At 48.7% G+C, this 24,793-nt stretch overlaps 2 protein-coding genes and 1 pseudogene across 3 annotated transcripts in view; 1 reads left to right on the top strand and 2 right to left on the bottom strand.

Annotated features, from left to right (window-relative positions):
• The first annotated feature begins 1,413 nt into the window (after positions 1-1,413).
• CFAP97D1 (CFAP97 domain containing 1) lies at positions 1,414-17,693 on the top strand. 2 transcript variants are annotated; one of them, XR_007149447.1, is made up of 7 exons: positions 1,414-1,608; positions 2,580-2,650; positions 2,922-3,040; positions 3,927-4,050; positions 4,794-4,850; positions 5,349-5,477; positions 17,675-17,693. XR_007149447.1 is itself a non-coding variant. In XM_047845925.1 (6 exons), the coding sequence occupies exons 1-5, from the start codon at positions 1,485-1,487 to the stop codon at positions 4,848-4,850; spliced, it is 495 nt and encodes a 164-aa protein (XP_047701881.1). In that variant the 5' UTR covers positions 1,414-1,484; the 3' UTR covers positions 5,349-5,784. The 2 variants fall into 2 exon arrangements, 1 of the variants encoding a protein (XP_047701881.1); XM_047845925.1 differs by lacking the exon at positions 17,675-17,693 and having other exon boundaries at positions 5,349-5,784.
• On the bottom strand, positions 9,378-11,294 carry LOC125158684 (60S ribosomal protein L32-like; annotated as a pseudogene).
• Positions 13,812-24,793, bottom strand: part of MPP3 (MAGUK p55 scaffold protein 3) — a 25,730-nt gene continuing 14,748 nt past the window's right edge. The window contains exons 10-18 of the mRNA XM_047845926.1: positions 23,830-23,894; positions 22,492-22,512; positions 21,951-21,992; positions 21,467-21,631; positions 21,270-21,350; positions 19,027-19,120; positions 18,713-18,821; positions 17,140-17,262; positions 13,812-14,119 (exon numbers count right to left, since the gene is read on the bottom strand). Of these exons, the coding sequence (XP_047701882.1) occupies positions 13,943-14,119; positions 17,140-17,262; positions 18,713-18,821; positions 19,027-19,120; positions 21,270-21,350; positions 21,467-21,631; positions 21,951-21,992; positions 22,492-22,512; positions 23,830-23,894 (877 nt within the window). The 3' untranslated portion in view covers positions 13,812-13,942. The remainder of the gene's footprint in view (positions 14,120-17,139; positions 17,263-18,712; positions 18,822-19,026; positions 19,121-21,269; positions 21,351-21,466; positions 21,632-21,950; positions 21,993-22,491; positions 22,513-23,829; positions 23,895-24,793) is intronic.

Below are 24,793 nucleotides of genomic sequence, written 5' to 3'. Positions count from 1 at the left end.
CGTTACCCCCCCCCCCTCCTGCCAGGATCTTGTGAGTCTACTTTAAGCATATAGAAATTCCTTTGGAAACTTCCTTTACCTGTACCCCCCAAGATGTATGTTAGCAATCATCCTCCAAGCATATGGCCCCAGGATATACATCTGAAAGGGCTCCTGACTTTTTACGAACAGTAATAAATGACTTTTTCGTAACAATAGCTAGCCTCCTCAGGGTCCTGGAAATCTTGTTTCCAAAATTCCTTACAGGCTTTCTCTGTCCCTAACCCCCTCCCGACTTGAAAGTATATATTCAACTTTCCACAACCCCAGTGCTCTTTCTCCCCACTGGTCCTGCCCTCATGCTTTAAGAAAACCACCGATGGGGCGCCTGGGTGGCTCAGTCGGTTGAGCATCCAGCTTCGGCTCAGGTCATGATCTCGAGGTTTGTGGGTTCAAGCCTCGTGTCGGGCTCTGTGCTGACAGCTCAGAGCCTGGATCCTGTTTTGGATTCTGTGTCTCCTCCTCTCTCTGCCCCTCCCTCATGTGTGCTCTGTCTCTGTCTCTCAAAAATAAATCAATGTAAAAAAAGAAAACCACTGTTTTGCCCCAAAGATGTCTCAAGAATTCTTTCTTGATCGTTTGCCCCAACACTTCCACATCATTTGTGCCTCGTTCCTAGGGTTGTTGGAAAGATTAAATGTGACGCTCAAGGAAAGCGCCCAACAATGTGTAATGAGCACTCACTAGGTGCTACTACACCTGTGCTACTGTGGAGGTGAATCAGGCTCCTTTGCAGCCGGTCCAAGAGCAGCTGCCAGCCCAGGGTTGGCTGCTCCTCATTTGCTGAGATCCCACTAAGAGCGGACGACCGTCTCTGTTCTCCCCCACTGCCGACGGCAGATTACCCACACCCACCCTTGCCCCTCCCAAAACCAGATGTCCTGGGAGTTCAGGAAACCTCATCCCGAGTCCAGCCCTGCCACTAACTCGGTTCTTGAGCAGCAAATCAGGCTGTGACTCTGGACTTCAGTTTCCTCATCTGCAAAAGGAAGAAACCGGATGAGATTATCCTTCAGGCCATCTTTCACCTTCCCCCCAAAGCTGGTGGTCTCACGGCTCCAGGGGATCCATCACGGTGGAGACTAGTTAGCTTAGAGCCCAAGGTGTATAACCAAGGCTGGACTCCTCCACCCCAGCCTCCACCCGGAGCCTTCCCACCCCTCCCAGCGCACCACGCCTTTTCCCGTAGTGCTGGCGGCATCTGCCTGCAAGGCAGGTGGGAGAGCGAGCTTCTGAGTCTCGCCCCTCATCTTGACTTGGACCTAGATTAGCTTTCAAGCAGAAGCCCAGGGGTGGCCAGGCATGCTCCGCCACTCCTCTTCCTTCCCCAAGACCCGTCCCTGATGTCATAACTGGGTAACTATGACAACATGTCACGGGGACCGCTAAGGACCTCACAGAGGAGCCTGGGTGCCTCATTTCTGAAGTGAGACTAGGAAGAGAAGATGAACAATTGCCTGGATTATCTCGCCTACCCTGTAATCGTCTCTAATCACAGGCAGAGCACGACCTTCAGGAAGAAACTGGACTTTGGCCACTACATATTTCACAAGAATAGGATACAAATAGGTATGTGGGCCATTGGGGCAGGACACTGTGATTAGGGGTTCTGGAAGGGTCCACCTTAGAGAGATTGACGGTAAACCAGACCAGGACAGGGCTTTGCAGTGATGTGGCCTTATCTGCTGGGTTGGGTCAAGAGAACAGCGTCAGTGACAAAATTTATCTTCCACCCGGAGTCCAGTGGACGGAAATGCTCATTTAAATTTTTTTTTCAACGTTTTATTTATTTTTGGGACAGAGAGAGACAGAGCGTGAACGGGGGAGGTGCAGAGAGAGAGGGAGACACAGAATCGGAAACAGGCTCCAGGCTCTGAGCCATCAGCCCAGAGCCTGACGCGGGGCTCGAACTCACGGACCGCGAGATCGTGACCTGGCTGAAGTCGGACGCTTAACCGGCTGCGCCACCCAGGCGCCCCGGGAAATGCTCATTTAAACTCGTTAAAGCCAAAGAAAACTAGAGAGGCTCCCAACAGGCTAGTCCTATTGTGGAGGATGAGAGAGGCTCTTTTTTATTTTTTTAATGTTTATTTATTTTTGAGAGAGAGAGAGAGCATGGGCAGGGGAGGAGCAGAGAGAGAGGGAGACACAGAATCCGAAGCGGGCTCCAGACTCTGAGCTGTCAGCACAGAGCCTGATGTGGGGCTTGAACTCCCGAACCGTGAGATCAGGACCTGAGCTGAAGTCAGACACTTAACCAACTGAGCCACCCAGGCACCCCGGGAGAGGCTCTTTCACTGGGTGCAAAGAACATTGATCTCTACGTTTTACTTGTTCCCGCCCTCACGTTCTTTCACTGTCTGCTAAAAAACTCATCAAAGATGTCAGCTTGGGACAGTTAAACTTCCCGAACTAGAGTAACGTCGGAATTCAAAATCGTAATGTGTATTAGTCGGACGGTCATTTAGAATGAGTGGGTTTTCCGAGGTGGCTGAGGGGACTCCTGTGTCGTAACGTGGCTCTCTTTTATCCTTCTCTAGTGAAGCCTACTGTCGATACCAAACCTCCGGTGGCACACACGCATCACATTTTAAAACTGAGCAAACTACAGGTATTTGTTCTTGCCATTTGCAGATGTACTTGACTGATCTCTATCTATGTCCTGAAGGGGGTCCAGCTTCCCAGAGCCTCATAAATACCCACCTAACCCGGAGATTTGTCACTCCTCCCCTCCCCTTGCACACCAGCCATTTCCTGTGCTCTGCTCCCCGTCTCCATGGTGGCCCCCAATTTGCCCCTACCCCCGCCATCCCAGAGGACGGTGATCCTGAGCCGTTGGGTGTTGGACGATGTCACCATGCTGGGGTGTGGTTTCTTACCAGGGTGAACAAAAGCGAATCGACAAAATCGAATATGAAAACAAGCAACTGTGTCAGAAAATCGCAAACGCCCATCGCGGCCCTGCCAGGGTGGATTGTTGGAACGAATATTTTTCCAAGAGGTAGTGTTCTTTCTCCCCTTTTCATTTTTGGAAAGTCAGAATTGACTTGCCCCTCGTTGAATTTTAGTGCGAGTTTCCCTTGAGCAGGAGGACTCGAAGGAAGGTATCTTGACGGGTAAGCGGGAGAGACCAGATTAAGGAGAATAAAACTACTCAAAAGGGGGGCCTTCCTCTAGCGTTAAAGACTCCTAACTTTTATTGCATCTAAGAGACTTTTTGGAGTCCTATTCAGAGTTTGTCACGGGAAAATACCGCATAGTTTTGTCAAATGGTGACCAGAGGTGGGACTCTGAAGCACAGCGTTCTTAAGGATCGGTTCCTCAAATATTTCCTGAGCAACTACTATGTGCTAAGTGCTATGAATAGAGATGAAATATATATATATATATATATATATGATGAAATATATATAGATGAAATATATATAGATGAAATATATATATATATATATATATATATATATATTTCCTTGTATATCTGAAATAGTTGAAAGCTGAAAAGAAGCAAAGCAGAACTTGTCCCTGGCCCTTTGTGATGTATCCATAGGCAAGCCCCTTCCCCCATGACATAAACCAGACATTCTCAGTCCTGGTTTCATATAACCATTCCTGGGGTGCTGCTACCAAATGCCAATGTCCAAGCTGCACCCCAGACCAAAAAAGTAGAATCTTCTAGCGGACATCAGGGTTGAAAAACCACTGATACAAACCTACCAATGCTGTGCACGTTCGCCAGAGTGTAGTCGATTTCAACAGGTATATGGGGCCTCAGGGATCAGCAGGACAGTGTGTTCCCTGCGCTTAGGCAGCCTGGGTTTATGACATCACGACTTCATCCGAGAGGGGTGTTTTATTCTTCAACCATCTCAGGGTTTTGTGTTTTTCAGCTTGAACAGAGAAACAAGAAACCGGGAGCTAGTGAGAATCTCCGTGGAAAACCAGGGCATTCTGAAGAGGCTTGGCGATCGAAAACCGCACTATGACCGCAGATCATCCGAGATAGATTGGCAGGCACGTGGATACTCCGCCCTATTCCCTCGCACACACAGAGTTCGTCTGTGTTCAGAGTAGAGTCGGTCTCAGAAGAGACCCCTGAGTGGCTGAGGGAGCGATCATGAGAAATGCAACAATCGATAAAAGGGAAGCTACCCAGAGCAAACAAAGCTAACGACAGGAGCAAGCCACCCTCCTTGGTAGCAAAGCTGCTATGCGTCAGTTTCAGAAAAAAAATACCTCCTAGCGTCTTCCTTCAGGCTTTAATTCATTGAGGAAAGCCAAACGTACAAGCAGAGAGGAGGAAGGGTATACCATTCAGTGTGCGGTTGATTTCCTTCATTTAGGAATGACCCTTCAAGAAGGAAAAAAAGAAAAAAGGCATCTGCGGTGTTTTTAAAAACCCTCCACTCCCTGGCTTTGGTCTGTAAGCCTTTTCTAAGCCAGCCTTAGGAGATAGACTTTCAAGTTAAAAAAAAAAAATTTTTTTTAACGTTTATTTATTATTGAGAGACAGACAGAGAGAGCAGGAGCAGGGGAGGGGCAGAGAGAGGAGGAGACACAGAATTGGAAGCAGGCCCCAGACTCCGAGCTGTCAGCACCGAGCCCGACGCGGGGCTCGAAATCACAAATCCTGAGATCATGACCTGAGCGGAAGTCGGACGCTTAACCCACTGAGCCACCCAGGCGCCCCTAGACCTTCCACTTTAGCACCAGCCCCCTGGCACTGACATAATTCTCTCTGATTTTTTTCTTTCAAGAATTCAAGGCGCTATATCAGAAATACAACAAAATATCTTCTCTCCCGAGATGAATAGGTATGTCTCCCCATGGCTGCTTCTTACTGTGAAATAACAGTGATCACAGTTGCTATCAAAGCCCTAAGAACTGTGTAGATGAAGAACAAGGGGCCCAGTTAAAGGGATGGATTTTGCTCTTCTGTTAGTATAAGGGAACTTAGGGCTGTGTCTTCTCTCCCTTTGAGTAGGAAATGACTGGCTTTTGTCATCAGCTTTTGAGTCTTCATGTGAGTCTTAAGGGGAAGTGATTTGTTCCAATAAAACATAAACAGGAGGTCTCGTGGCTTTACTGTTGTGCCAAAAGTTGAATTATATGTCTCTGTCACTGTTCAAAAGTACCGTTGGGTTGGCATTTTGTATTATTTAACTTTATTAGTAATGGCCAAGTTTGGGATTTTTTTTTTTTTTTTTTATCCCTGGGGAGAAGGATAAATGGACACGCAGGCTTTCCAAGGAATGGGTCTGTGTAATTAATGTGTCTCTATTTCTCTCCCTCTCTTTTCCCCTGAATACAAGGTCACTCACAGTGGAAAAGATACAAGAGAAAGCCCTAGGATTTCTTAGCTGCTTAGACTCTCAAAACACTCCTAAGTGGCTGAATGCTCAATCCTAGGATGCTACAATAAAGCTTGGAACATAAAATGAGTAAGTTACATTTAAGGTACCTGAAGGCTTTAAGTCCCATCCCAAAATGGAGACAGAGTGGGGCAGGCAGAAGGAAGGATACAACCATTTTTATTTGGGGCTATGAAAAGAAGTGTCCATGAGAGAGAAAGCAAGAGAAGCATACACCATCACCACCATCGTAGAGGGGAGGAAGGCGGGGTAAGATGACCCAGCCACAAACACAGCTCTGTCAAAATGGAAAACAGAAGCACGTGATAAGATTAAGGTCCTGACAACACAGAGAACAAATGCCATTTCTCTGTGAATACACAGAATTGGAAAAGAATGCTTCATTGAAGTTTCCGTGTACTCTGTTCATTTATAAGGGGGCGGCCACAGTGAAAATCTCAAAACATATGGCAAGACAACATTCCCTGACTGCTGTGACTGGTCATGCTGGGGTTGAGCCTGACTTTATTTAAACTTTTTATTTTGAAAGAGAGTAGATCTCAAGTGTTGTCATCACAAATAAATCAACTGTTTGTTTTAAAATAGATTCACAGATGGGGCGCCTGGGTGGCTCAGTCGGTTAAGCGGCCGACTTCAGCTCAGGTCACGATCTCGCGGTCCGTGAGTTCGAGCCCCACGTCGGGCTCTGGGCTGATGGCTCAGAGCCTGGAGCCTGCTTCGGATTCTGTGTCTCCCTCTCTCTCTGCCCCTCCCCCGTTCATGCTCTGTCTCTGTCTCAAAAATAAATAAAACGTTAAAAAAAAAAATTTAAAATAGATTCACAGGAAGTTGCAAATAAAGCATGGGGTGGGAGTGGGGCACTCCCGCACCCTTCACCCAGCCTTCTCTGCAAGTTAGCATCCTTTTTTTTTTTTAATTTTTTTTTAGCATATTGCATAACTGACAAGATGTAGTTTCTAGCTTTTTGGACTATTACGAATAAAGCAGCTATGAATATTTGTTCCAAGGGTCTGCATGAAAATCAGTTTAACTTCCTTGGGATAAGCACCCAAGAATACAATTGCTGGGTTGTATGGTAAGTCTATTTTAAAAGGAACTCGGGGCGCCTGGGTGGCTCAGTCGGTTAAGCGTCCGACTTCGGCTCAGGTCATGATCTCACGGTCCGTGAGTTCGAGCCCCGCGTCGGGCTCTGTGCTGACAGCTCGGAGCCTGGAGCCTGCTTCGGATTCTGTGTCTCCCTCTCTCTCTGACCCTCCCCCGTTCATCCTCTGTCTCTCTCTGTCTCAAAAATAAATAAACATTAAAAAAAATTAAAAAATAAAATAAAATAAATAAAAAATAAAATAAAAAGGAACTACATCAGGGCACCTGGGTGGCTCAGTCGTTTGGGCATCTGACCTTGGCCCAGATCATGATCCCGCACTTTGTGGGTTCAAGCCCTGCGTCGGGCTCTGTGCTTCAGCTCAAAGCCTGGAGCCTGCTTCGGATTCTGTGTCTCCCTCTCTCTCCCCTCCCCTGCTCGCCCTCTCTCTGTCTCCCAAAAAACATTTTTTAAAGGAACTACAAAACTATTTCCAGAGTGGCTGTACCATTTACCTTTCTACCAGCAATGGATGAGTGCTGCAGTTTCTCTATGTCCTCATCAGCGTTGGATATTATTCTTCATTTTAGCCATTCTGATATGTGTGCAGTCACATCTCATGTGGTCTTCTCATCTGCATTTCTGTAGTGATTAGTGACGTTGAACGTCTTTCACATGTTTGTCATCTGTATATCCTCTTGCATAAAATGCCTGTGAATATCTTTTGCCCATTTTCTAACTGGGCCGTTCATTTTTTTAATATTGCATTTTGAGAGTTCTTTATATATTCTAGACCAAATCCTTCGTTGGATCTGTGATCTGCAAAATATTTTCTCCCAGTCTGTCATTTGTCTTTTTGTCCTCTTAACAGGGTCTCTCATAGAGCAAAGTATTTTATTTTAATTTTTTTATTGTTTATTATTTATTTTTGAGAGAGAGACACAGAGAGAGAGAGAGAGAGAGAGAGAGAGAGAGAGAGAGAATGAGCAGGGGAGGGGCAGAGAGACAAAGGAGACACAGAATCTGAAGCAGGCTCCAGGCTCTGAGCTGTCAGCACAGAGCCCGATGCGGGGCTTGAACCCACGAACCCCGAGATCATGACCCGAGCTGAAGACGGACGCTTAACTGACTGAGCCACCCAGGCGCCCCAAGAGCAAAGTATTTTAATGTTGATGGCATCCAATTTATCAATGATGCAAGTGTTCTGTGTTTTGACTATGTCGATGTCAATATCCTGGTTGTGATATTGTGCCATAGTAATGTGCTACCCCTGGGGAAAATGGGTAAAGGGCAGACAGCATCTCTCTGTTATTTCTCACACCCACGTAAAATCTACAATTATCTCAAAATAAAAAGTTTAAAGAATAAATCCACATACCCAAATATAAATTAACTGGGTCCAGTTTATCTCAGTTTGAGGAATTACCTCAATCTAGATTCTTCTCAACATCCAGGTTAGAAACCCGGGGTCATCCTTTACTTTGTACCTCTTTCTCCCTCCCCTGACTACATATTTTATTATTTTTTTAATGTTTATTTTATTTTTGAGACAGAGAGAGAGCGTGAGCATGAGTGGGTGAGGGGCAGAGAGAGAGAGAGAGACACACACACACACACAGAATCCGAAGCAGGCTCCAGGCTCTGAGCCGTCAGCACGGAGCCTGATCCGAGGCTCGAACCCACGAACTGTGAGATCATGACCTGAGCCAAAGTCAGAGGTTCAACGGACTGAGCCACCAGGCGCCCCTAACTAGGTATTTTAAATCGAGCACTCCTATCGCTTTGTCTCTGTGTGTGCTGTTAGTTTCCCCTCATCTGAGAATGTCACTTCCCTTTCATTCCTTAAGGATAATTTCATCACATATAGAATTCAAGATTGACAGTTCTTTGCTTTCAGCACTTTATAAATGTTGTGTGACTTCTTTCTGCCTCCATAGTTTCCTTTATAGGCAATACTAAAATAGAACTTGAATTGGTATCCCTTCCTGGTTGTTTCCCCCTGTTTTTCATACTTTAGCTAAGTGTTCAGCTTTCAGAAGATTAATTATGATCTGTCTAGTGGATTTCTTTGGTCTCAACCTACTTGGAGTATATCAGCTTCTTGAACCCACAGGTTTCTAACTTTCACCAACTTTGGGGAGTTTTCAGCCATTATTTCTTTGAATACCTTTCAGCCCCACATTTCTCCCCTCCTAGGATTCTGATGACACAAATGTTAGCTCTTTTGTTATTGTCCCATGGGTCCCTTATCCTTTTTCTTTGTTGTTGGGATTGAGTAAATTTCATTGATCTGTCCTTAAATACCCTGATCTGATCTTTTGTCATTTCCATGCCACTACTGAGTTCATCCAAGTTTTAACTTTCATAGTAATGTCTCATTTCTATCATTTCCATGTGGTTCTTTCTCATAGCTTCTATTTCTTTGCTAAGATTTTCCAATTCAAGAGAATTTGCAGTTGATTGTTGCAGCATTTTTATTACAACTGCTTTAAAATCCTTGTCAGATAAATCCTAACATCTGAATCATATCAGTATTGGTATCAGTTGATTGCCTTTTATTTACATTGTTGTTTTCCTGGTTTGGGGTATGATGAGTGATTTTCTATTGTATCCTGGACATTTAGGTCATTACGTTAGGGATCTTTTAATTCTATTTACATCTTCTATTTTAGCAGGTGGGAGTCCTGTTCAGGTGTAGTATATTGGTTCTTTTATGGGTTTTACTTCCAACGACCGTTGTTTCTTTCTTTTCCTTTTCTTTCTTTTCTTTTTCTTTTTTCTTCCTTCCTTCCTTCCTTCCTTCCTTCCTTCCTTCCTTCCTGTTTTTCTGACTTTTCTTTCCAGTTTTATGTTTTATTAACACGAAATATGACATGTACATAAGCTGTCTATTCATTTTCTTCTCTGAGCAGCCTCGCATTGGGGTTGGTGACTCCGATGGCCAGCTGGGCTCCTCTTTCCACAAGGGCTTTGTGGTTCTTGGAGGAGATGCTGTAAACGATCTCTGCACAGTAAGGTTTGCTGCTCTTCAGCGGTACTTCCAGCTCCTTGGCATTGTCGACTAGGAACTTCCAGAAGCCACTGGGCAGCATGGACTTTGTTTTCTTGTCACTCCCATAACCAATGTTGGGCATCAAGATCTGGCCCTTGAGGGGCGCCTGGGTGGCTCAGTCGGTTAAGCGTCCGACTTCAGCTCAGGTCACGATCTCATGGTCCGTGAGTTCGAGCCCCGCGTCGGGCTCTGGGCTGATGATGGCCCAGAGCCTGGAGCCTGCTTCCGATTCTGTGTCTCCCTCTCTCTCTGCCCCTCCCCCGCTCATGCTCTCTCTCTGTCTCAAAAATAAATAAACGTTAAAAAAAAAAAAATTTTTTAAAATAAAAATAAAAAAATAAAAAAAATTAAAAAAAAGATCTGGCCCTTGAATCTTCTGTGCACCCTATTGTCCGCGCCTCTGGGTTGCCACCATTTGCACTTAACTTTGACATATCAGTCTGACTGGTGCCAGATGAACTTCTGGGTCCTCTTTTTCACGATCTTGGGCTTCCCCAGGGGTCTGAGGGCAGCCAGGATGCCGAGTAAGAGCTGGCTGCCACCTCCACAGGCAGCGCCGAGGAAGAGATGGCAGTTCGGTTTGTTTTTTGAGCCCTTGCAGAATACTATTCTGGTCTGCGTTGTTTTTTTGGTGCAGCTGGGGTTCCTGCTCAACCCCTGCCGGTGTCTTCTGTGGTGTCAGAAGGTGCTTCCCTGGGTCGCATGGTGTTGCTGGGCCTTCTGCAGAGGGACAGGCAGGGAGACACAGGGCTTTGCAGCTGCTGTGAACAATTCGGGCCACCTGCTGGCACGCTGGCCTGAAACTAGGGCTGGGGTTCCCCGTAAGTCTCTACTGGGCTCCCCCTTTCTTGTCCTTTGGCTGAGAAAGCAAGCTTTCCACTTTTTTCTTCTTCCTCCTCTTTCTGTTGGTGGCTCTGGGTTGCAGGCCCCTTCAGAGCTTAGTCCAGGGTATATGGGAAAGGAAAAGAAAACCCAGGGAGATTCACCACTTTGTTGTTCCTCGACTCTCAAGGGCCCAAGCCGGCCCACCATCTTCTTTCTAGCTTTCAAGGTTTCTAGCTATCATGGTTTTTAAGCTTTCAAGGTTTTTAGTCGTACTTAGAGAAGGAAAAACTGATTCTGCACCATCTGGTTCTAAAACCACAAGCCTGCCTTTTAAAGGAAGCAGTGGTTGGAGACTATATTCAAAGGGCAGGAAAAAATAAAATAAATAAAGAAATTGACCCACATCAACTCCCCCAGTTGGTTCCTTGGTTCTGAACTGTATGACTCAAAATTGGGCCTTGTGCTTGGTCTGGGCTGTTGTCATTAAATAAGTCATCAAGGGCTATCATTTTGGTATGCATGATTCCGGGGACTGGTGGCACAAATGGTGTGACGCTGGGTAAGTGGATGTAAAACTGTGATGGGCTACGTGTCTTTATGTGCGTATTCAAGCACACAATGGTTTTAAAAGCACAATTGGCTGAGGTTTATCATAGCTGAGCACTGCCTGAAGGACGGATGGTTGTAACTTTCTTAAACCCCTCTCCTGCAGAGAGTGGAGGGGGGTGGCAGGCATGGTTACAAATTACTGGATCAGGGATGGCAAACAGGATGAACTCATTTGCTAATTCTGCTGAATTGACTCCGGATACTTTGTCCTGAAAGATCCAAAAGCAGGGCTTAGATTCAGGGTCATGTTCCATGAGTTCTGTGTGCCGCGGATATAGGAATGGGCGGTGGCAGCACATATGCCTCACCCGTTTAACATCCCCGATCTAGAAAAGTCCTCCAGAGCTCACATTCTTCCCATAGACACAGGCAGGGCTTACCTGAGTTTGAAGGCCCAAGGGTGGAAAAAAAAAAAAAAGCGATCTATCTTGAAGAGTATGTAATAAAGAGATTTTTTGGCGTGGGGGCCCAGAGCGATGGGCTTTTGCAAAGATTTTGCCCAGTGGTTCAGCACGTAAATAGTTCTAGTTGGAATGAGACTTGGCCTGATATTTACACAAGTCCTACCAACATCTATTTGTAAACAAGTGCGTGTTTTGTCTTGTTTTGTTTTTTAGCAAGACTTTTCTGCTTTTTACAAAGAGTAGAAACACTTTCCAAATGACCTCTGACTCTGGGGCCCTACCTGTTCTACTCCCAGACTCAGTAGCAGACAAACAGCTGTAGACACAGCTCATCTCAGGGGCCAGGAGGGGATTCGGATGGGAAATAAAGCAGGAATCACATTTCCACGCCTTGCTTCATCATATACAAGAAGAGAATTACTACCATTTTATCTGACAGTTGTGTAAGAATACTAAGAAGCCAGACACGCCTGTTGTGTAAGTGAAATATAAAAAAAGAAAAAAGAAAAGAAAGGGAAGAAGAAAAAGAAAAGAAGGCTTTAGGTGCTCAACCACTGTTCATATACTGGAGGAAAAACCACCAGAGGGGACTTGGCTAAGAGTTGGTCATTGTCTCTCAAGGGTCCTTTTGACCTCTGCGTTTTCTGCCGCGGTGCTGACTTTAGATCCTGGCTCTCCTGTGTAACGACACAACTTTGTACGTGTCATTCACACGTCAAGGGCCAGCTGCCTCCCTGCCCTGCTGCCTTGTGGAAGAGGTCAAGACTCATTTCACTTGTGAGGAATCTAGCGCCTGGTCAGTGCAAAGAAGTCTGCGTCCTTTTGCTTTTTTCGAATGTGATCCTGGCAGGTGGACCTACCAGGTTAGTGAGCTACAAAGGTGTCTTTGTAGGAGAAGGCAAAAATGGAAATTTCGACACGGGCAGCAAATCTCACGAGGGATAGAACTTGCAATGGGTAAGCAGCCTCCTCACAATCTTAACAGTTACACCCCCCCCCCACCCCTGCATTTTGTTGTAAATTCTAGCTGGAAACACAGCCCTCACATATAAGTCAATTCTTTAACGGGTAGCCTCAATTATGGGACCACAAAAGGACGAGGCAGCAGAAGATACGGATTAATGACCATCTCTGGTAGGGAGACTTGAGTTCAAATCCTATGGCTCTGCCATTTCTTTAGAACTATGTGAGCTTGGACACGTTGCTGAAACTTTCTAGGCCTGTTTTCCTCATTCGGATAATGGGGTGATAGGCCCACGTCATAGGCTTGGTGTATCTGTCAAAGTAATGTATATAGCGGCCTTAGCATAGCTCCTGGCACAAAATCAAGACTTATACACACTGGCTATTAACAAGAAATCAAATTCTCTGAGCAGCTAAGATATATCACAAATCCTGTGACGTTGAGCACTTTTGTTCAAGGACAACCCATTAGGCCCGCACTGAATCTTTATACTTTGATTTTGACAGTCAGGACTGATCTGTCTTTGACAGGGGATATCATTTGGTTTCCCACGACCTAGCATGGCAAAAGCCTCTATAATCTGAAGGTGGGGGCAGGGGAGAAGCAGGGAAATTGTCAGGGACAAGAAGCACAAGTGATGGAACAGAACAGAGCAAAGCCAGGGCTCCATTCTAGGAATCTTGAGGGTATTTAGAAAAGGTACAAGCAGGCTTGTATTCCTCCCGAGTCCCTGAAAACACCACTGTGTCGTCCAACAGCCCAGTGATTCATGACGACGGTGAAGTGTGCCTTAGGCTTCAGATAAAGTTTGTGCTCGATATTTAAGAAGGCAGAGAGCCAAGTTTTCCACTGCCAAGCAAACACTGTCAGGGAGGTCAAAATCAACACGTTAGTGCTTGATGACAGGGGAGTCTCAGTTGCATGGGACATCTCGGTGGGCAAAACAACTCAATTCCCAACAAAGCTGAATAAATGAAGCGTCACTCTGTTTATAAAGCTTAAACATCTCTGGGGCACCTGGGTGGCTCAGCTGGTTAAGCAGCCGATGTCGGCTCAGGTCACGATCTCACTGGTTGGTGGGTTCGAGCCCCGCGTCAGGCTCTGTGCTGATGGCTCGGAGCCTGGAGCCTGCTTTGGATTCTGTGTCTCCCTCTCTCTCTGCTCCTCCCCCACTCATGCTCTGTCTCTGTCTCTCAAAAACAAATAAACGTTAAGAAAAAAAAATTGTTGAAAGCTTAAACATCTCTGCAAATCGGCACTGCATAAATTCACCCCCGCCTCCCCCAAAAGACAGTGGCCACTTCACTTTCGTGCAAAGAATCAGGGTCAACTTGCCCGTGACACTTTTAATGAATGGAATGTGTTCTTTTGTGATACGCCCCCTCTCAATTCGTGTTTTCCACTCCGAAGGGGCTCAGTGAAAACCAGCAGACAAAATCCAGTAACAAACAAGACCTCACGCACGTACTCTTCTCGCCAATGGAGTTTATGGAAAATTCTGCTCCTCTCCACACTTGAGGTTGCTTGATGGTTGGCCCGGGGGAGGCCGGACTAGGTGGTGTTCCAGGTCCCCTCCGACCCGGCCGTTCTAGGATACAGTTACCTGACCCAACTAACAGGTACCCAGTGAGTGTCCTTGGTCAGCTTCTCTAGGAGCGCTCTGAGCTGGCTGTGTGCGCTCTGGAGGTCCTCCTTCACCAACACAGAGTCCACCAGGTGCCCGTAGTGCTGGTCTATGAAGGCGGCGGAAGCGGCCATCTCCCGCTGCTGTTCATCCTGCAAGGAAGAGAGGCGGTTACGGAGCAACTGGGTGGTTCTCGCTCAAAATGAGACACCTCCAGTCTTCTTGTCGGGCAGTGTTCCAGCCTCTCATTTTCCAGCGATGAGCGGGCGACTGTGGCCCGTGAGTAACTGACGGCGCGCACAAGAACAGGGTGTAGTGGTGACAACCCATCACGGCCCCAGAAATCTCGCCAGGCGGTAGACCTCATCATCGTTCGTCCTCTCGAAATACCTACTACGCATCTGTTCACCTCCAGCCATGGCATGTGCTCTGGGGGGGAGGCCGATTCTCTACCCGTGCGTACATCTATGTCAGTATCGCACTTCCTGTTGGAAGAGATTTCCAAAGAAGCGGTACTGTTGTGCTGCACGTCCACTTGGTTGCATAGTTACAGCAAAGCACTACAAACACTACTAACTAGAAGCAAAGCAAGCATTTCCGGAATCGACGAAGGGGAGAAAGGAGAACGAGTAACTCTAATGCCTTCTCAAAACTCCTAACTTCAGCACCTAGAACTGAATTCTTCTGGTCATTTCCTCAGACGCAGAGCCAAACACTAGCACAGCAGCTAGAGTTTTTTACGCAAGGGCTGGGATAATCCCGACCAAATGCCCCATTTCCTTTCATCAGACTGCTTTCTTGACACGTAACGGTAAGGGACAGGTAGCCAGGGACCCCTCCTTTGCTCAGCCTGCTCAGGGTTTGCTTCTTCATTCAAAAACACTTGGAATATAAGCAGAAGCTCAAGCGGGTAGCTGACTGACAATGAGCTTGATTTGGGCGGGGAAAGGCCAGCGGCAGATCCTACTGTAAGTAACACTGCAAAATGAAAACGGGCCTCTGGCACTCACCCACCTCCCTTTCTATCTCTTTCCAGTCTTTTTTTTTTTTTTTTTTGAGTTTTATTTATTTTGAGAGAGAGAGAGAGAGAGAGAGAGAGAGACAGCATGAGCAGGGGAGGAGCAGAGAGAAGGGAAGAGAGAATCCCAAGCCCGACGCGGGGCTCAAACTCACGACCTGTGAGATCATGACCTGAGCCTAAATCAGGAGTCAGACACTTAAACCTGACCGAGCCCCCTAGGCGCCCCCACCGCTCTCCAGTCTTGGGCTTACAGAGACTCGGTGCTTTTACAGAGCAGGGCGAGCTGTCCTCCCCCAAAGAGACCCACATTCCAAAATTCTCTCTCCTCCTCTTCTCTCTGTTGCCAATCAGCCCCAGACTCCTATTTTGGTTTAGAAGATATGTTCTAAAGGTCTAGGAAACAGGTTGGCATGCTACCACAAAAACGATAGAGACACGAGAGAAGGCTGAGGCTCCTTCTTCTCCTTACTTCTTTCTCCCAAGAGGGGAAAAAGTAGATGACATTGGGAGAATCTTTCCTTTTTTTTTAATTAAAAAAAATTTTTTTTTTAAGTTTATTTTTGAGAGACAGAGCACGAGCAGGGGAGGGGCAGAGAGAGCGGGAGACACAGAATCCAAAGCAGCTCCAGGCTCTGAGCTGTCAGCACAGAGCCTGACGTGGGGCTCAAACTCATGAACCATGAGTTCATGACCCGAGCCAAAGTCAGATGCTTAACTGACTGAGCCACCCAGGCACCACTTTAATTAAAAAAAAAAAAAAAAAAAAAAAAAAAAAAAAATTAATGTTAATTTATTTCTGAGAGAGAGAGAGAGAGAGAGGCAGAGAGAAAGGGAGACACAGAATCCAAAGCAGGCTCCAGGCTCTGAGCTGTCCGCACAGAGCCTGATGCGGAGCCTGAACTCACGAACTGCAAGATCATGAACTGAGCCGAAGTTGGACGCTTTAACTGAGTCACCCAGGCACCCCCTTTTTTAAAAAAATTTTTAAAGTTTATTTATTTATTTTGAGAGAGAGAGAGTGAGCAGGGGAGGGGCAGAGAGAATTCCTAGCAGGTTCCACACGGTTAGTGCCTAAATCAGGAGTTGGACGCTTAACCGACTGAGCCACCCAGGCGTCCCCAGGAAAAGCTTTCTAAATAAATACTCTCTCCCACAGGGCTCCTCCCCTACTCAAAAGCACTCTTCAGTAAGCCAGCGCTGTCCCTGGATCTTCAACCCCACCTCCCCATCCACCCCACATACACACCTGTGCACCTGTCCCCCGCTTCTGGAGTTTCTCCACCTCCAGGCACCCTCACTGTTCATCTTGGAAGCATTTAGCTCTTTAAGAAATCATAGAAGGAACATTTTTGCCAGTAAGTACCTCAATCCTCCTAATGTTTGCATCTTGAGGGAACTCAAGTAAATCTCTCATGGAGTAAAATGGATGACATTTGTTTTACAGCCATAAATCCCCTGAACCCTTTTCCTGGCCTGTAAAGGTGGAACTCAACCACCCGTGGCTTTAGCAAGAAAGTCACAGGGGCACCTGGTGACTCAGTTGGTGAAGCGTTTGACTTCACCTCAGGTCATGATCTCAGAGTTTGTAGGTTTGAGCCCTGTGTCGGGCTCTGTGCTGACAGCTCAGAGCCTGGAGCCTGCTTCAGATTCTGTGTCTCCCTCTCTCTCCGTCCCTTCCCCACTCACACTCTGCCTCTGTTTCTCAAAAATGAATAAACATGAAAAAAAAAAATTTTTTTTAAAGACCGTCACAGTCCTGAACAGCAGACAGGACGGATTCCTGCCGTGCTGTCGCTTGCCCCATGTTGGATTCACTTGCTGGACCCAAGTCGGTATTTTAATTAAAAACTACTTGGGTTTGGCTTGGGAATTTAACAGATTCGTGTGCTCAAGTTCTTGACAGATGTCCTTGATTTTCTGGGAGGGTGCTTATGGGAAAGAGGGAAGCGTGGGGAGCCCAGGCAAAGTCATTGCTGTCTGAAAAATGGGAGGAACTTTCAGATGCCCCGTTTTGTGCCTTCTGGTGACGTGACCATCTAAGTCTGGCCAACAGGCAAATGGAAAGACGGTCCTGTCCAGAAGGTACAAGCACCCTTATGCAGCTGGAACAGGCCTTTTTAGGCCTTCAGAAATGATCAACTTTAAACTTACAAGTGGGGCTGCTGTGTCCTCACAAGCTGGGGATGTAGGTGGCGTCTTCCTTTTTTCCTGTATTGCAGGCTTTACAAATATAACATAGGGCTTGAACGCTGAGGTCCTCAGTTGTTGCAGTGCCTGTGAAAGAAAGTTCAAGAATAGTATGCGTTTCGGAAACACGTTACTGTGAAAACGCTTTTCGAATGCTCAGTAATGGTGTGCTTCATCACATAACCTCGGCGGCAAACGTCCCGAGCACACGGTCCTATGACACTGGACTTCAGCTGGGCAGACCAGCTGCTCCTTTTCCCGTCCTCCACTTTGACACTGGACTTGGCTAGGCCCCAAAGGCCCACTTGCTGAGAACGAACGTTCCAAAGCTCCAAGAGTTGCCATTTCTTTACGCCCTGACCCCACAAGCTCTGATTAACCTTCTTATGCCCTTCTCCACCTGCCCAGTCCTGACAGAAGAGGCAGCAAGATTCAACGTGCTTCTATTTAGTCAACTGTCGTCAATTTGGACTAATCCAAAATATGTGTTATCACACAGGCCTCCTTATGATATTCAAAGAAGAAAAGGTTTGCTAAGCGAATGAGGAGACGAAGAAATCATTTGAAACAAACCCTAAAGACTTTAGAAGATGTTCAATATGCAAACCATCCTGTTCATTAGCACATATGACCTATAACATTAGGGCGTCAATTTGGAAATACTACTGCTAAATGTACAGTCTGTACCCCGGCCCCCAAAATCAATAAAATCACTTTTCAAAGAAAATGCTGAAATCCAGACTTTTAATTTCGATTACCAACCCCCAGTAAGTCCAAATGAGAGAGGGTTTTCCTCCCTAGACATAATGTGCTTGCTGGAATCTGTTTCAAGCCAACTTCTGTAAAATAAAGCCTTACAGCTTATAGCGTAAGCTGTGTCTATAGAGGAAGAAAAATCCCCAGATTGGGTTCATAGCTTAGAAGTTTTTCTCAAAGACAAGGTTAAAAAAGATGGTTAGGTCCCCGTCAAACACACAGCATGCAGCGTGTGCAGAACTGGAAATGTTTTTGAAGCACTTCACGGGGTCAGGTCTCCCTCTCTTTTCCCTTTCAAACTGCTCTCCTGATCGCCTCCTTTGGTGATTCCCTAAGTCACTGTTTCACTTGTCTGGGGAGGCGGGGGTGGGGGGGGGGGAAGGAGGCACTAGGGATACGGGAGGGGGGCGGTGTCCTGATACCGAGAGCTGAGCCCCAGCCTCCACCTGCGCATGGACATCTAATTCCCGGTCACGTCACGGGTGACCACTCGGTGCCGCCATCTACTCCATGATTTACTCCATGCAGAGGCTACTGTCCGAGGCCTGCAGGCCCGCAGAGGGTCCACGAGCGCCCTTCAATTAATGCGGCTTCGTGTATAGATGGGCACAGTCGGGGGTACAAGAAGGCTTCCGTTAGATTCTCAAAGGGAGACTGAAGGACATGCAGCACTCTGGACTAGAAAACCCTAAAACTGAAGTTCAAATGTTCTGTGAAATACACAGTCCCCTCGTTTACATATTCCGTCAACAGAAAATGCCCAACTGGCCCAGAAACTCACGTCCGGCTCCACGTCCACCAAACACACTTTGTTTCTGGCCATCACGGCCTGAATGGCGTCCAGGCTGGTTCCATAGAGATTTTCCTTATATTCACCATGCTCCAGGAACCTAAAACACCACCAACGGGGATCAGGCCTTCAGTTCCCAAGCTTGTCTGAGTGAGTGTGGAAAGACGGGCGGACTTTGCACCGCAAATTCTCTCCCGCTTCCCCCATCTCTTCCGAGAGCCCTCCCACGAGGTCAAGTGGACCACTGGACACGCGCAAAGAGCCCCAGCCGCACCGAGGCCAGCCGGGCCGGCAAGTCCCCGTACTTGTTATGATGTAAGTCGGCCTCGAATGCTTGCTTAGAGACGAAGTGATATTCCACGCCCTCCTGCTCGTGGCTCTTTCGGGGCCTGGTGGTATCTTTTGAAGAAAGGAAAAGGGAAACTGGGCAAAGAAATGTCACCTCACAGTGAGCGAGAACAGCGGCAAGCCCGTGGCCGCCTTCCTCTCCGGAACCCACTGCTGCTTTGTGGATAAACGATTTGTCTGTGTCCCTGTGGGGCAGGCACAACCTGTGATGTAGGAAAAGGAGGCCTCCCACTTTGCAGGTGAGGACACTGAGGTGCAGGCTGTGGCATTTATTTAGTTATTTATTTATTTAATGTTTATTGATTTTTAAGAGAGAGAGAGAGAGAGAGAGACAGAGAGACAGAGAGAGAGCATAAGCAGGGGAGAGGCAGAGAGAGAGGGAGACATAGAATCCAAAGCAGGCTCCAGGCTCTGAGCTGTCAGCCCAGAGCCCGACACGGGGCTCGAACCCACGAACCGCGAGATCATGACCTGAGCTGAAGTCTGACACTCAACCAACTCAGCCACCCAGGCGCCCCAAGACCGTGGCTTTTAATGAATCACAGAAGGGATCCCTAATCCTAACCTTTGATGTCCAAATTGTTTTTCTTTTTGAGAGCAATGGGGCCCCAAATAGAGATGACGCTGCTGTATGCTTTTAATTCCTTATTCGGCTAGTTCTCATTTTGCAAGAAAAGGCATGAAGACAGTCCCGTTATGGACTAGATGTGCCTCAGCCAAGCTGGCTCTCACGCTAATAACTTAAAAACACACAGCGTTTCCCCACTGATTTCTCTAGCAGACTTGAGATGCACACTCTGGGGAAAAATCCAGTCCTTCACAGAACAAGAGCACTCATGAAGTAACACACCGTTTTCCGGAGCATTCCAAAAGAAAAGATGGGATCTTGAGGGACGTTTTCGTGCCCTTGAGAACTACCCGGGGATGCTCTGTGCTCCATATGTGGCATCTCTGTCCAACCTCTGGCAGAGCTGCGGGGTCACTTTTCTGACCATGCCATTCACTTGCTTAAATGCTTTTTATTCACCGCCCGTTACACTCTAAAGACCTTAGATGAGTCTCTCCTCCCACATCACCCACACTAACTTCCCCAGTCCCTAATGCTGCTACCCTGGGTCACACCTCCATCCCCGTGGATGCACAAAGGGAACTATTCCTTTCTTCTCTGCCTGGAAAACTCCTATTTATGCTTCAAAACCCAGGCTAAGAGTCACTGCCTGTCTAAAGTGGGAAGAATCGGGAAGCCTTCCTCGACTCTCCTAGTTCCTAAAAGCACGGGGGAAAGTCACCTACCTGTGGTGTGCCTGGAAGCAGGTAGGCCAGACCATCCATATACCCCTGCCCCGGGGGCTGGATCTGGGGGTCTCCAAAGGACCAGAAGCAGTAGGCCGCAGGTGAGAGGCCTTTTGTGTGGCCTCATTAAGGACATGACTGGGCAGGCTGCCTGGTTTGAAACTTGGCTCCACTACTTACCAACTGTGTGATGCTGGGCAAGTTCCTTAACCTTTCTGAGCCCCATGTCTTCCTCTGCAGGACAGGGTGGTGATAATCCTTCTCCTCAAGGGTACTGGGAGGGCTGTCCAAGCTACCACACATAAAAGCTCTTGCTACAGGTCCTAGACTCTTGATTCTCCTCTTCCTTATCACATCCGGAACCAGGACCTCCTGCCTACTGGCTCTCAGCATCCACAGCTGCTTCTAGACTCAGGAACTGGCAGGGGCGTTAGCACCTAGGAGGACGCCCAGCCCCTCCGAGGGGCTAGCATCCAGCTACAAGGGCTCTCTGGCTTCTCTGAACTGCTCTCTTACCCAAGCAGAGGGCAGCGGCCATCGGGGTCGGAGTCATTGTGAAGAGGAAGCTGGAATGCCCCCTGAGGTTTCCACTTTGCCTGCAATGTGCTCTAGACTCACCTCCCACCCCAGGAAGGAACTGGGCAAGTGGACTGGACTGAGAGTGGGCAGAAGTGGCCTCCTGCCTCAAAGGGTCCTAGTGGACCACTGAGAGTGGGTTTCTTATCATGTCTAGGTCTCATGAGCTCCATATAGCAGGCAGTGTGTCCATCGGTCCCTCAGACCCAAAGTAAGGATTAGGAGGGATATGGGGAGTCAAGCCCCCATGAAATATCCATGCATGTGCGCGTGCGCGCACACACGCACCACACCCCGCCCCCCCACCGCCATGTGGGCCCTCTTCTCTTACGTGGAACAGCAACACCAAAGTGCTGTGGGTTCTCTGCCACCACCTTCTGCTTCAGCTCGTGCAGTCGGGCTCCCAGAGATCCTGGGAAACAAAGGGAAGGTGACCAGGGTCCCTGCTGAGCAACCTCCCCATCCTTCCGGGAGGAAACCAGGGAGGAAATCCTGCATTTTTCCCCGGAAATGCAGGACATCACCTACCAATCAGAACCACCAGGCGGGGCCGCTCACCAGGCTGGTGCTGGTACCTGGTCACCTCCTCATAGGTCAGCAGCTCTGGAGACTCGGCTACTGCGGACACCTTTCCCTCCTGGGGGCTTCCCAGTCTCTCCCTTCGGCCCAGCCGGAAGCTTCTCCGAAGACCAGCTTTGGGGGAAGGGCAAGGGGAACCGCGGCATTAGTCCCAGGATCTCCCGGTAAAGACTTTCTCCCCCTGGCCGGACCTTGGAAGGGGGGCTGAGTCCCACCGGCCTGCATCCCTTCCCTCCCAGGGCTCTGCTCCCAATGTCTGCACCCCAAAGCCCGGGCAGGTCAGCCCCTCTTCTGGCTGACAAGAAACTGAAGGGAAATGTGAGCCCCCCAGGCTCAGCTGTTCCTCAAGGATTCCTGGGGATGAGATCACCCTGCCTGGTTTGGGAGCCCACGGCCAGCTGTGCACGGGCAGGGCAGCGTCCCCACTACTTACCCACATAGTGCCCTTTGAGGTACCCCTCACAGTCAGACGTCTCTGGGAACCAAACAGAGAAAGGGCGGCCAGTGAGCCATGCTGGATACATCCTCTGACCCAAAGGTTCCCGGTCCCTGGGGGCCAGGCGGAACCCACTGGGATGGTGTCTCAGGGGGGTCAGGAAGAGACGCCATATCCTGGCCCCCCAGGAAAACAAGCTCTTCTGTTTCACTCAATGCTCCATGCTGAGGCCCCAAACAGCCTTTCCAGGCCCTGGCAGGGGTTTCTGGGCCAGCAAGCCCCTCTGGGCTAGGATCAGTATGCATCAGGAGGGGACATTCACTCGCCCCGTCCACCCCCTGCAGTCTCCTGCCTCCCACCAGCACCGGCAGCCCAGCCCAGCCGGCGGGGGCCCGTGTGCTAGGCGGGCAGGGAGGAGCTCTGTCCCCAGCAGCTCTTCACACCTCAGGGCACAGGGAGAAGGCAACAAGCCCTTCCAGACATTTCTACAAAAAAAGGGAGTCTCATCCGGGTGCACAGGGGATAGATACCAGCCTACCTTTGTCACAAGGCTGATCATCTGCGGTTTGCACAAAAGACAGATGGAAGAGCGTTAGCGGAGGGGAACCAGGAGGCCCTGAGGCTGACAGGCAGCCGTGGCCTCGTGTGCGGAAGGAGCCCTCCATCTGTCCCCTCTTTCTTTCCTCCGACAAACCTGTGATCCGAGCTGCGGTGCACTATTAAACTGAGACTAGCTCTAATTAGTCTTCCTGTGTGTGTCTCATTAGCGGCCCCAAGCAAGCCAGCTCATCACCGGCGTTAGCAGCCTCAAGGCCAATTTACTCAGCAGTCCTTCTGACTTGAGAGCAAGTCTGGACGAGTGGCCGTGGGCGGTGGCCCGGAGCCAGCAGAGCGGCTCACTCCAGGATGCCTGCCGGCAGCGGGCTGGAACCTGCTCTCTCTTTTCCGGGGCTTGAGACCTGCCTGGGCAAAGGCAGGTGCCAGAGGATGGAGTGGCACCGAGCAGGGCTGCGGGCCAGCTGTCCCCCGGTCACCTGACACCCCTTTGGCCCCCTTGCTTGGTTCCGAGCCCCCCTGAATCCGAAAGGCCATACCACGGGGAAGCTTCCTGTCTATACGCGGCTCTAACCTGGACACTCTGGCCACGGGCCCTCTGAAAACCTGACACCAGCCCCCACGCCATTCTCCCATGTTGGAAAAGAGGATGTCCTGACTCCCCTACCTCACACTGTGATGATTAAAAGGCAAGGTGAGTGTGTTTTCGAGAAGGCAGGTGCTACACAGAGTAAGCTGCCAGATAAAAATACAGGACACTCAGTTAAGCCTGAACTTCAGATAAACAACAATTTCTTAGCATAAGTATATCCCAAATATTGCATGGGTTACACTTATATCCAAAACTCATTCGTTGTTTATCTGAAATTCAAATTTAACTAGTCATCCTTTGTTTTTACTTGCCAAATTTGGGTCACCCACAGCCTTCTCCACTCCTCCACCATCAGTGGCTCTTGAATTGTCAGGGTCAGAGAGCCCCTTGGGAATCTAATGAAGGCCGTGGACACTCTCCCAGACAACACAAACACACAAACACAGACACACACAATTTGCACACAATTTTGGGAGAGATGTTTAACATGTCCCCCAGTATCATCTATGGGCCCCAAATATAGTAGCTTCTCTCCAGGGACTAGCCCCCCTGACCTACCCCATTGCCCTCCACATCCCTCTCCCCATCCCCTCCTTCCTCTGGAGGCCTGGGAGCTCAGACAAGACCCATCGTGCCCTCTCCAGTCCAGTGCTTGCTTCTTCGGGGCACAAACCCCCTGAGTCCCAACCCCGGCCCCTCCCTGAAGTGCTTCCCTGCCCATCTACTCACAGGGGGGCTTCCTGAGGCTCTGTGGGCTCGGCAGGGTGCCTGTGGCTCTCCGGTAGCTTAGCCGCCTATGAGAACACAAGGAGATGGGCAGGCCCATGAGCTGGGCCACAAAACCAGTCAGAGGGACTGTAAAACTTCTGTAAAACTCAGGGAAACTAAGGCCTGGATTGCACAAGTAGGAACAGCCTGGCACTCCAAGGGCCTCCCAGCTTCACAGTCAGTTTCCATAAAGAGAGACACTTTCACGGGAGCTCAGTGGTTCACGAGGAGGAAGAAACCAAGTCTTTTGCTCTGGGAGAAGCAAGACAGTCCAGCCCAGGACAGTCAAGCGATCAGTCGGTACTTTCCTATGACTGATTCTCAAGGAAAGGAGGTCTTTTCCTCACTCTCCCCTGGCCTCCCCATCTCCAAGAAAGCTAGGAAGCAGCAGAACAACTCCCAGGAGAGGTCAAGGGCAAAAGTGACTCTAATTTAACAGCCTTTCCCCCCCAAATCAGAGAGCTCAGCCAGGCACGTTGCCCAGTTTGGCCATCAGTGGAGAGACCGTCACCAAGGCCTCATCTCTGATCTGAGAAAACACTCAGGGCTCTTAGAGGTGTCTTGAGTTCCATATTTAAATGCAGCTGAAGACCTCTCCCCCAAGACCTGTGAAACCAAAGACGCATATGGGTCTGAGGTTCCCCTGAGGGAATAGGGCAAAGGTTCGCAAACTTCGCCACCTCAGAATCACCTGGAATGTCTGTTGGGACACAGAGCTCAAGTCTGCCCCTAGAGCTCCTGATGCAGCAGGTCTGGCGCAGGGCCCAGGGGTCTGCATTTCTAACACGCTCCCAGGGGATGGTTCCCAGGGGATGCTAATGCGCCTGGCCGAAGACCACACGCAGGGGCACCGAAACAGCTGAAGCCTGAAGTCTGTCCCTAGAGCATTCCACACCCCAAAAGATGGAGGTGGGCTACAGGCCTC

Source organism: Prionailurus viverrinus, unplaced genomic scaffold (assembly GCF_022837055.1).
Source record: "Prionailurus viverrinus isolate Anna unplaced genomic scaffold, UM_Priviv_1.0 scaffold_35, whole genome shotgun sequence".
Classification (NCBI taxonomy): Eukaryota; Metazoa; Chordata; class Mammalia; order Carnivora; family Felidae; genus Prionailurus; species Prionailurus viverrinus.
Note: the sequence above shows the minus strand (reverse complement) of the source record. Positions and strands in the feature narration are given on the sequence as shown.

What these genes read in the sequence shown, in the direction of transcription:
- CFAP97D1 (XM_047845925.1), top strand. Translation starts at nt 1,485, where the DNA reads ATGAACAATTGCCTGGATTATCTCGCCTACCCTGTAATCGTCTCTAAT. An exon ending in CAAGAATAGGATACAAATAG is followed by an intron (nt 1,609 to 2,579) that starts GTATGTGGGCCA and finishes ATCCTTCTCTAG; the next exon opens with TGAAGCCTACTGTCGATACC. An exon ending in TAAAACTGAGCAAACTACAG is followed by an intron (nt 2,651 to 2,921) that starts GTATTTGTTCTT and finishes GTTTCTTACCAG; the next exon opens with GGTGAACAAAAGCGAATCGA.